At 39.6% G+C, this 12376-nt stretch overlaps 1 protein-coding gene across 1 annotated transcript in view; it reads right to left on the bottom strand.

Moving 5' to 3' along the window:
- Window positions 1-3339: 3339 nt before the first annotated feature.
- Window positions 3340-12376, bottom strand: part of hcn2b (hyperpolarization activated cyclic nucleotide-gated potassium channel 2b) — a 44984-nt gene continuing 35947 nt past the window's right edge. The window contains exon 8 of the mRNA XM_063467019.1: window positions 3340-8235. Within this exon, the coding sequence (XP_063323089.1) occupies window positions 7265-8235 (971 nt within the window). The 3' untranslated portion in view covers window positions 3340-7264. The remainder of the gene's footprint in view (window positions 8236-12376) is intronic.

Below are 12376 nucleotides of genomic sequence, written 5' to 3'. Positions count from 1 at the left end.
TCCAAAAACTTCTAATATTTATCACGGCCTACCTTGAATGTACTGTATGTCACTGAATGTAGAAGCACCATCAGACATTAGTGGAGGGCTTTTACTAAGCTCTTTATTCTAGCTGCAGCATCATCAGAGAGGAGACACCACAGAAGTGTTGGTTGCTATCTGTGAGACATGCCAGAACTGGAAGCCACTCTTCGATATCCGCACCACTCACTTTTGCCGAGAGGACTTTGATTTCCTTGCCAGGCTCCTGGGCTCTCCTCGTCTATCTCCCAGCACTCAGCAGCACTGGCAGGGGAGCACACTGTACAGACAGCCCTTGTGGGAGCAAACAGGGTCATAACTCTATGACAGCAGGGGAGAGGAAGCAGAAGGCACCACAGGGACGGGGGCTGGGTGCTCTGGTGTTTAGGAGACGGGTGGTACAGTGTTGGCAAGTGTGTGTCAGGTATATTAGTATTAGTTTGTCTGACCTTTAGTCTGGCTGACTGGTGCTGATGCATGATTAACAAACATCAATTTTCCTGTAAATTTCAGATGGAAAGAAGTAAACCCTCCGAGGCTTCTTTAATCATCTGCATGTCAACCTCTAAGTGGCAAACTCACACAATAAGTGCGAAGTCTATTAAATCCCCCCTTTGGAGACCATCTGTCTCAACACTGCAGGGAAAACTGTGGCTCTTGAAATGGCACTCCAAAAATGTCTGAGCAAGGACATCAAGAAGTGGAAACTTTTGTGATTTCTGTCTTTGAGAGTTTTTGAAGGTTTTCAAAATGGTTTAGATTACTCATTTAGAATTTTTAGAATAGCCTTTTAGAAATTTAGAATATTTTGTCTGCAAAAAAATATGAAAAAGTAAGACCCAACTTCATTATTTTATTTACATACTTACTTTAAACAACTGAATATTTTATGATTCTTCAGTTTGATCACATACAACTCTTCTGTGCCCACTAATCATACAATTTGACTTAAATATATTTCCACCTTCCATGTGCTGGATTTCTGTTGCAGCTGACTTTGCATTTTTGGCCTTGCTCCCTGCTGTTTTTATGGAGCGCTGTGTGTAAAAGTTCATCCTGCAGCAAAACCAAAACGAGGCATATTGGCATACTGATGATAAAATCACATTGAAAATGTATCAGCGAATCACATGGCACCAACTCAGTGTGTTTAATCGTATATACATGGATTGGATAATGTACTGCAGTTCAAAGTGAGCAACAGAATGGAGAAGAAAGGTGCTTTAAGAGACTTATTTGGATAATAATGGCTTGTTGATGTCACATTTCAGAAGAGAAAGGTCAAACTGCTTCATAAGAAGTAAAAAATAACTCAAGTACCCACTACAACCAAAGTATGTAGAAGAGCATACCTGAACAAACAACACATCAAACTCTGAAGCTGATGGGCCACAGCAGCAGAAGACTACACTGTGCAGCACTCCTGTTAGTATAATTCACCATGTCCCAGAGCTCATCTCAAACCGGTTTCTTTAACATGACAGTAGGTTCATTGTACTTAAATGGTCTATAAAGTCACCAGATCTCAATCCAATACAGCGTTTTGGGATGTGGTGGGACAGCAGATTCACATCATTGACTTGTTGCTCACAAATCTGCAGCAACTGTGTGATGCTAGTTCGTCAATATGGACCAAAATCACTGAGGAATGTTGAGGAAAACCTGTGCATGATGAATCAAAGCAATTCTGAAAGAAAAAGGGGTCCAACCTCAGCAAAGTCTACCAAATACAGTAGCCAGTGAGTGTATACCATAGCTTGGATTTAGGGACCATAGCATAAAGTAATGATACTATATAATGTTCTATAATTTTTGTTGTTGGAGGCTTGGGTGATTTTTTTGGTGGTGATGGGGAAATCATTTTGTGTTAGTATCTTGTCCAAGTACGTTTGCTAGTGATTACTTACATTACACGCTCCCTTGATCCTTTGCAACCTTTAGCTCGTGGAACCAAGAATGCACACAACTGAGACTTCAACTCTAATTGACATTGACCTGTTAACATTATTGTTGTCTATGATTTATTACAATAATTACATTGCATAATGAGACTTGTTATTCCTATCCCAGGTGTTTATCTAGATCAGAGACTTGCAGGGAAAGGTCATGCAGAACAGCTGGGTAAGCTTTCCTTACCAACTGCTTAAGTCCCTCTTAGGAGAATCCCACACGAGCTGTGAGAGCATTTATATTAAACACAGTCTTCTAATGTATATTTGTATCAGAAACACATTTGTAGTTCAGTGGAAGTCAAACACTGTAGATGGAAAAAAATATATTAGAGAGGGAGCATTTATTGATGTTAATGAATCTGCCTTTTAATCGTAAGAGACTACCAAAAGGAAGCACACCTCAGCACAAGTTGGAGTAAGCATTGTGTGGAATAAATCCTTCATGCTGAATGATATCTTGCATAATTAAATAAATATTTGCACAAGTAAATGTGCCTCTTCCAGCCCGTGGTCAAAACGCTCAGAATGCCAACAAAACCACAAGTAAGCTGAAGTCTAATATTCACTATATGACTGAGCAAAAGATTTTTGATGATTGCTTTCTGTTTTCTATAAGGTTTCTGCTAAATCAGCTAGAAAAGCAGAATAAGATGGATATTAAATCTGTTAAAACACCCCTATATGTAGGTGATAATTTTTTCCGAATAACCTTTATTTGAATTGTAAATAATAACTTTACTTTCAACGTAAAGTTTTTGTTACAGGATCTTCTGGACAGATTTCTTGGTAAAAACGTTAAGATCCCTGTACATGCGAGATGCCTCTGTGGTAATTTGGTACATGCCTACTTCCACATACAACCTGGATTCATCATGAATTTTTCAGACCAACATGTAGCCAGCAAGGTAGGTGGAAGTGCAGCAGGAATCAATAACCCCAAGCTTCATGTAAATTATTGATAGTTCCCAAATGCTCAGAAGGAAAGGACTAGGTTGAGTGGCGCAAAAAGGACTAATAAACATCACATTTCCGAAGAGAAATCTTAACCAGTTGTATTTTTAAAATAAAAGCTACATTTAGAGAAAGGCATTTAAATTCGCAGAAAAAATATTGCAGTGTTTTAGATGTAAACAATCAATAACAGCTCTGACAAATGAAAAATACCTTTAAGACCTACAGCGAGCAGAGACAATCATCTGCTTTTACTGTATTAAGAAGCTCTGATTCTATTATAACGCAAAATTATTGACTCTTTGCATGTTTGTGCTTTTCTAACATGCTAATCTAAAATAAATCACCTAAACATGAGGCAGTGGAATCATACTGTAGTCAAATACAATTTATTGGTTTAACTCTGTAGTGGGATATATGTAACAGTGACGTTTGCATTCTGAGGAGCTCGCATTTTTACAGCCACACACAAAGAATATAGTATATGTATGTGGAAACTACCATATTTGCTAGGCACTAGGTATGCACAGTACATGTTAGGACATATGACAACTGCAGAGTGGCTCAATAAAAGAAATTCAGGTCCCTGACTCAGAAACGCCTGCACTGCACTGTTGATTTTTCTGAAAGTGACGGCTGGAGATTGTCGGTTTGCTTCAAGGGAGTTTCCCAGAAAAGAGGTTGTCTACATTTGTCTGTAGATTTAAGGTATTGATTGGCTGTAAGTATTGGCTTTGTACCGAGTCACTGTAATATTGAAGGTTGTTAGACTCACAAGTCAGGGATCTGACAACAGGGAAAGAAATAATAAATAGAAACTGAATCATGTCAAACCAAATCCCATAAAACACAGAAACAGCCAGTATAAAATTTGCATCATATATTTTTACCTTCTAGTTGCTCATTGGTCAGTAAGAGTGAAATAATCCAAACTCGTTCGCATAATTGTACATCTATGATAATGTCGATGACACAAAATCATATCGTCGCTCAGTTGTTATGAACAGCCCTTGTAGGTAAACATTTAAAACACCCTGAATCACCACGCATTCCTCCTACTGATGACCTCAGAGAAATAAAAACTGGAATGGTAGATACTGTAGTTTAGCGTCAGAGAAGCACTGAAGCTAAGAAAAACGAGGCTCTATGAAGAAAGCACAAAAAGAAGCAAATACAGATGCTTCTGTTGCTGTTTCCACTGCCGTGTCTGAGTGTGCATGTGTGTGTAAGCACAGCTGACTTACCAAAGCCTTGAGCATGTACTGAAAAAAACCAAACAGCTGAGTTTTTGTAACATTTACATAACACTACATATGTTTGTAAAGTTGCAGAAGAAGTTTTAAAAAAGTGCATTTACAGGATTGAGGGGAACACACTATTGACTCATCAGGGGAAAAAATAACCCCAAAATGCGCTGGTAAAAGAACCACGATTTGCAAGTTGACTGGCGTGTGACATTACAAAACTAACTTAAAACTCAAACAGTAGAAGAAACCATGCAGACCTCACAGCAACTGGCACGTGAGTATATACAAACTCTGTGTGGTAACTGTAGAAAAACAAGCGATACATCCTCTGTAATACAAACAGCTTTTCTCTCCTTTAATTATTATTTTCAAGTAATATCAGTTCATACCAGATGATAATATGCATTCTGTCAGAGATTACAAAGAGATTCTTTTTTTTAAAACATTTTCTTCATCTGTTTTTTTTTTTTTATAGCAGATCTACATTTACAGTAAACTAGGTTACATTAATCAATAGTCTGGTTTACATGATGCACACTATGTTTACACATAGAAATACCATGTCTGTCAAGTTAGTTTTAGTGGACAGTAAGCGCGGTTTAAACGTATCTGTTTTCAAAGACAGATGTTCAACAAATTCTCAGTAAAGTTTGGGAGCGCAGTCTAAAATATGAAATATTGCATCTTCGTTAACACCTCAAGGACAGAACATTATCTGCATACAGTGGTCATTCACTCCGTTTCAAACAGTTATTGCTTCATGTGATAAACATCACTTTCAGACAATAGGACTGAATGAGTGTTGTCTGATTTTTATGCTAAATCACTGTGAGGTTTGCATACAAAAGAATTGCAATCTTTGGAACTTTGGTTTCACTATTTTCACACTTAATTAAAACATGGGGTTTATATATAATTATTAAAATTGAGCTAGTAATATCTTGTGATATGAGTAAAGGTGTTGACTCAGTCTGGTTTACTCTCTTTCTCTGTTACCCCATCATCCTTTACTGTGTGCTTTCCACTAGAGTAAAAATATCTATAAATTAATTTAGTCACGAAATGCATTTCCTGTCCTAACAGAGTGCCTCCAGGACACAATGTGAAGTTCAGCAAAATACCATTCTCATAACAAGCCTCTATTAATTATTTTGGAGTAGCTAAATAGGTTCCACGGGGCATAATTTGGGGATAAAACAAAAGCACAACAGACCTCAAAAACACGATACAAAAATACTTAGAAACCTTCAACTTTGTCCCATTCAGAACTCTCAAGGTGGATAACAACGCCTGAACTAAAACTAAACAAAATGAAAATGCAAAATGATCATAGGAGAGGAACTCATTATTGGCACTGTATAATGAAATCCAATTGAACGAGAATAATAACAGTCCCAAACAGACCCGGGGGATTCCAATTTCCACACTCATTACCCAGTAATGGTTCAGGCATTAGTGAGATGAGGTGAATAGAATATCAGGTCCAGGAGAAAAGGTTCCCTTCCTAATGCTTTTGGACACAAATTGCCAGTATTCCATGACCTCTTATTGAAGCCTTAATGACAGAGGCACACTGCAATATACATCCTGCAAAGTATCGGCACTGTCCTTGGCTGTGGACCAAAACTGTAGCATCAGCAGCGGCATTGAGCTTCGCGGGAGTTTCATTATCAGTGTGAATTGACTTTGGCGTAGTGACACATGGCCCAAACTGCAACTAAAGGAAAGTGAGATTAGGGGTTAGGAAAAGAATGAATTTACATTTTGATGAGGGAATTTACATTTTAACTATAAAATTTATTTTAATTGGCTGGCAGTGAATTACAATTTGTAAGGTTAAACAGAACATTTTCACAATTGTGGGATATTACCACTTACATGACTTTAGTCCATAAACCTGCACTCCAGGGGATGGTATGTGTCTGTTCGTCAAGCTCAGGTCCTCCATCAGAGGCCATATATATGTAATTAAAAGGAATTATATATTTACACGTCTTTATGATCTACTTCTATGATCTACTTAAAGCTGCATCAATCAGTTTGTAGCTACTTGAGGGCAAAAGTCTGATGTCACTTACCTTAGAAAGTTGCTCACACGAGCAATATTACACTATATATTATTGCATCACAGTTCTTTTTTACTGGGATGCTGGTTAACTCTGTTTTGGTCTCAACAAGGTCATTAAAACATTATTCATCAGCTTGTTGCTGAATTTGTCTCTGCTGCTGCTGCTGTGCAGGTCATTTCAATATTGATCATTTCCTGGAAAAAGACTGAACAGTACCACAAACTTGCAGGTGTTAAAAAAACAAAAACATGATTAGAGTCACTGTTAATTTAAAGTACAGTGATTAATGCAGCTTTAAATAAAACAAACAGGCAGACATATACTGTAGAAATCAGTGGCTTGGCTTGAAGAAACAATACAATCGTAATTTCAGCATTGAGGATATTAACTGTCTGTGATCTGACATGTCTGGGACTTATTTATCTGAGTTAAGGGCTATCAGATCTTATTAGTCTGATTTATAAAGTCAAAGTAGATTGCTTTTAGACTGTATACTTTGAAATATCATCTTTCATCATTTTAATATTGTGTAGTCTTGTTCTTATAAATTTGGCCTTTTGCAGCCAACCTACTGAGAAAATCTGCTCAAATAAAGCAATAAGATCCCACTAAAGTGCCAACTTCTGATACTTTAAGCACATCCCTGAATTTCTTTAACTCTCATCCAACCCCAAGTTTGCATAAAATGAGGTGAAGGAAGGGGTAGTGAAGCAAATTTCCCATGTGTTGTGGATTATGTTGTGAATTAAAAACACTACTGTACCATTACCAATCTGTGCAACTAGTACTTCTGTGAGTAGAAACATCTGAGTGCTGCAATTTTAAAAGTCACCATACCGACTTTATTATATTAGAACGGTCGCCTATCAGATTCTCCCTGCTGCATCTCATTCGACATTCATACGATCGGATAGTCAAACTGGAATAAAGAGAAAAGGAACTGTAGGAGAGATAACAGAAATCTCTCCATGTTCCTGTAGTCAAGATTCTTGTTGAGTCACTCTCCAAGTGTTTTTAATCAGGTTCACAAGTTTGAGGATAGCCTGGATTTGACTTTGATGTGGTCTGTCTCAGGAAGGCTCACTATAGAGTCCTTCTTGGGGAGTCCCGATTCTCCCAGACCAGTTCCCACTCCTCCTACTGCTACCCCTGCAACAGATGCAAAACCATGAACAGAACCAGGGAGGGATGCTACAGGAAAGGCCCCAACAGACATCTGGTGTGGGAGAACCACCCTGTGTGGTATGGCGCTCCGGATGCCTGTGTGACCCAGTGGGGTGTGAGGGGGCTCAATGGAAGTAGAAGAGACTCGTGTAGATTGGGGTGGACTAGGGACAGCTGGTTGTCCCATCTCGTGAGGCAGTGAAGGCTGAGAAGCTGACAGTGCCCTGGCATCTTGGCTCAGACTTCCCATTTGCAAAGAATGGGTGCTCTTATGTGTGCTGGGCCTGTGCACGGGGCTGGCTATGTGCTGCTGGACTAGAGAAAGCTGTGAGCCTGAGGTGGGACCAGCCAGGGCACTGGATCCATACTGGAATGATCGCCCACCGACTGCTAGTGGGCTCTGGACAGGGGGGCTGGACAGGACAGGAGGAAAGGCACCAGAAACAAGAAGTTGAGACTGAAGTGGAGAGGCTGAGACAGGGCTCGATACACTTTGCATCACCTGAAATCTCCTCATCATCCTGGGAGACTGCAGGTTACCCAATCCCACAGAGTTTCCTTGCATGGGGGGACAAAAATTCATGGCTACAGCCTGCTGGAGAGTGGCAACTGCTGAATTGTGGGCCTGGGTGGAGGAACTTGGAGGCGTAAAGATCCCACCGGTCAGTGGAGGCGTCATGGACATGGCCCGTGGGCGTGGCACATCCACCTGTTGAACCATCTCCCGATCATATTTAACTATCTCCTGGATCATCTCGTTCTCACGATTGTTGAAAACACCTGAGTTGAGATCATGCTGAACTTTGTGCATCAGGATCGAGTTCTTCTTGCCTGTAAAGACATGGAAAAAGGAAAGTGTTGCTATAGCAAACGGAAACAATGCAAAAAATGAAAGAAAAAACAAAACAGACTTTAATGCTATATTTCCATACCTTACAATTTGTTTATAATATGCTAAACAGAAAAAAAAGCTTAATTTACACATATATACTGATATAAACAGATATACTGCCTGTATCCCTTTTTTGCAAACATGCACAGTGTGTTATAAGACTGATGGACACGCAGACACAGAAACACCCTCTGCCTACTATAGGGTAATGCAGAGGTGCAGGCAACCATTATTTCTGCAGTGACCTCAGTGCATATGATGTAAGAGGGAGCATTTCACTGACAATATATTAGCCCTACAGGAGAAAACACTATTTACTTCAACGTATTTCTAACAGTCCATAAATATGTGCAACTAATGGACGACTATTGCAACTGCTAATTTAACAGGTTATCAGTAAACAGCACCAACTGATGCCTTTATTGCTAAATTTGATGGTCGCAAGCATCATAAACTGCAAACAAGAGATTAGTGAAACCATCTGAGGAAAAGGTCTGTGTCCCAGTTTATATGGCATGGGGAGTCTCGCCTTGTGTTTGCTGCCAGATGCTAACAGGCCACATCCAAATTAGGAAGCCAACCTCCGATTTTTATGTGAAAAAAAAGAGAGAACCTGAGCTGCCAGCAAAGCACTGAATCCAGCCTTGCCAGCTCAAAGCACAGCTGGATGCAATGCTGGATGAGTGGCCCCAATTTCAGAAGCAGTTGCACAGCCGACTTGAGGCTTTTCCCCATCATCATCTCAGCTGTGAGTGCGGTAGCCAAAAACACGCACTTGAACAAGTGATGTGTGATCTATTTTCTTAGCAGAAGCATACACTTGGTGAAGTAAAAAACAGCCACGTGATGAATCCGACACTAAAAACTGCAATTTGTCCACATTATTTCATAAATGTGCCAAGGAGAGAGGACACAGCAAGGAAAGAAAAATATTGTATATGCACTCTGATCTACAGTAACATGGAATGCACAGGGCATGAATCAATGAGTTAGAAACCATCCCAGCATGCACCAGTTCATTCCTTAATTCAGTTGTGTGTTATAAATTCATGTGGCGGTCATAATGCTTTAAAATATTAAGCTGGTTTATGTGATCTCAGACTGTAAATGACTTACAGAAATGCACTGCTTCTTATAGCAAAACCTCTTGAAAGCACTCAAAAGTAAAACAGTAAACCAGCTGGGATTATAAAGGCAGATTTGTACGAGGCATTATGATGTATGCCACTGAGGAGTGAACTGCAGAATCCCACTTAGTCCTGAAAAAACTGTCTGCACAGATAAAACTAAGACAGAGTAATTCAGGTGAAAGCAGGTGTGCATTTCAGCTGAGGGCCATCCTGGGTCACAGTAGTACTGCAGAGAAGAGAATAATGGGATCGCACAAGTTCAAACCCACCGCTGTCAGGCAAGTAAGATGACTGTGTTAGAGACTATTGTGTATGATACCTGCTGAGTGCTGAGTGCCTTCCCTCTGATGTGATGCCCAGATAGGCTGATAGTCAGTAAACAGGTCTCTCTCTCTCTCTCTCTCTAACATTAACACCTATTCACTCTAATCTGTGACTTACATTTGAGGAAAAGGCAACTAATGGTAAGATGAGGTGAACAAATCCTTAATATGCCAGCTTTCAAGGAGAAAAGTAAAGCATTAGATGTACATGTTTTTAAGAACAGGCTCAAGACCCACCTTTTTAATTTAGCTTTCACCTAACGTTTATTTATTTTATGCTTATTTATTCTATCCTGTTATTCTATTTATATTATTAATTTAGGTTTTACCTAATATTTATTGATTTTATTCTTATTCATTTTTTATCTTCTTACTCTATTTATATTTATATTGTATCCCATTCTTATTTATTTTATCTCTTTATCCTGTATATATTCTTATTAGGTCATATCTCCAGTGTTTCCTCGGAGGGGGCTCTCTGCACCAGGGCTGTGATAGACCGTGGCTGCTGGGGCTCTGTGGGTCCTCTCAGCCTGGCTGGGGGGCTTCTTTGCCTCCCTCCTGCTGTGTGCCCAGCCTGGAGGCTGCGGTCTGTGACCGGCTCCCGGTGCAGACAGCTCCCTGTGATAGTGTTTCCTCACTTGGCTAATGCGTACCCAGCCCAATTTTACTCTTTAAGTGTGCGTGTGTGTGTCTGTGCGTGTGTGTATGTGTGTGTGGGAGGGTGGGTGGGGTGGGCTGCTTTTAACCATGTAAAGCACTTTGTGCTACATTTTTTGTATGAAAAGTGCTTTATAAATAAAGATTGATTGATTGATTGATTGATTGATAGATAACATTAAAACAGGAGGCAATAAAGTATGAGAGGAAAAGATGGATGCTGTGATGTGTTGCTGCAGGGATTGGACATGTTGAGACCAAAGACAAGATTCTGGCAGCCTTCCTAGCAAAATCCAGATGACCCAACATCTGTTGTGTCCTGGTAACGAAAAGGGACTCACAGCAGAGCACGGCATGTAGAGAAGTTTGTGTGTTCATATGGAAACTGTAGTATTGTCAGCTCGATTCACCAGTGCAGAAGGCAGCCTAGAAAGCTGACTACAGAGCTAGGTTATTTGTAAGTGCAAAGCCTGAGATCTGCTGTACATCACAAACAAAGATTATTATTCTACCACAACCAGCTGCTAAGCCAGAAGGAGAACATGAGGGGAAGGCTGATGATGATTTGGTGACTTGTGCTTCACCAGCATGATACATTTGCTGCATGTGTGGAATAAAAACACTCACAGCTTGGGAGTTTAATAGTGGAATTACAGTGTGATTATGAAAATCTGCACTAGAGTGAGCAAACACATCTATACAGGTTGATCATATTTAAATGTCAGCAGTTTTGCTTGATGCTGTGTATCAAGCCAAAGTTTCCCACAGATGGGATTCTCCTGATAATACCAACAATCAACAACAAACATGTATATACATACTATATACACACTCAAACACACACACGTAGAAAAACATATTTAGTATACACATTCAGTAATGTATATACCTTTACATATTGTACATATATTTATTACTTTTTAGATTAGCCATTTTTATATTTTGCTTGTTTTACATTATTGTATTTTGCACAACTCTGTTGCTTGTGAAGCTCACACACAAGAATTTCACTCACATGTACTGTACCAGTGTACCTGCACATGTGATGTGACAATAAAAGTGATTTGATTTGATTTGATTTGATTTGACAATCAGAAAAGGGGGACACGCTGTAACATGTGTGGCCCTGGAAATGTATGATTCAATTTAGCTTTTATATAGACACACAAAAAATGAGAGGGCTTGGAGAAAATTAGTCAAAAGTGTGGGTGTTCCTGGTAAGTACTGTTGCTTCATTCCAGCTCTGTGTTGAACTCCTCCTCCTCCCACTGACTTTTATGGGGATTTTATCTGCTGATAACACAGAGCTACTCTCTGAGGTGTTTGGAGGCTTGGAAAGAGGAGACAAAGGAATGCATATTTGTTGGCTTGCATCCTCGGAAATTCTCCTAGGGAAAACAGCAGTTGGAGAACTCGGCATCACACAAAATTATTGTATCAGTGTGCAATGAATGTGCGATCTAGCTGCATTTGAAATAATTGCATTGAAGAGGATCAGGTCTGCATCTACTCGCAATCCTATTGCGATCTTCAAAGCTACTTTGGTGCATCAAGACTGGCAATAAAACAGCAATAAGACCGAGTCAGTCTGCTCTCAGTTTGTGATTGAATGACATCAAACAGGTGAACGGGTTGAACTGTGATAAATTGGCAGATTGGCAGAAAACTGACATTAAAAGTAAATTTACATCAACTACTTACATTCCAGTCAGAACCTCATAGATCGTAGAATTCTTCCACAGACAGTAATGTAGTTATTCTAAGACAGCAATTTAAGTGCAAAATGACATTGGAAAAAGACCCATAGCAGAGTTGTGTATTCCACAGAACTTGTAATCAGTTGCCGAATCAAAAAAAAAAAATTCAATGGATTCACCAGGGAACCACCAAATTGTCTAAGTCACAAGGAGGTTGCTACCATCTTTTTTCTCTAGTGTGACTGAGCCATTGAGAGATGGAATTTCTCA

Source organism: Pelmatolapia mariae, linkage group LG23 (assembly GCF_036321145.2).
Source record: "Pelmatolapia mariae isolate MD_Pm_ZW linkage group LG23, Pm_UMD_F_2, whole genome shotgun sequence".
Lineage (NCBI taxonomy): Eukaryota > Metazoa > Chordata > Actinopteri > Cichliformes > Cichlidae > Pelmatolapia > Pelmatolapia mariae.
This window is presented reverse-complemented; position numbering and strand designations above follow the sequence as displayed.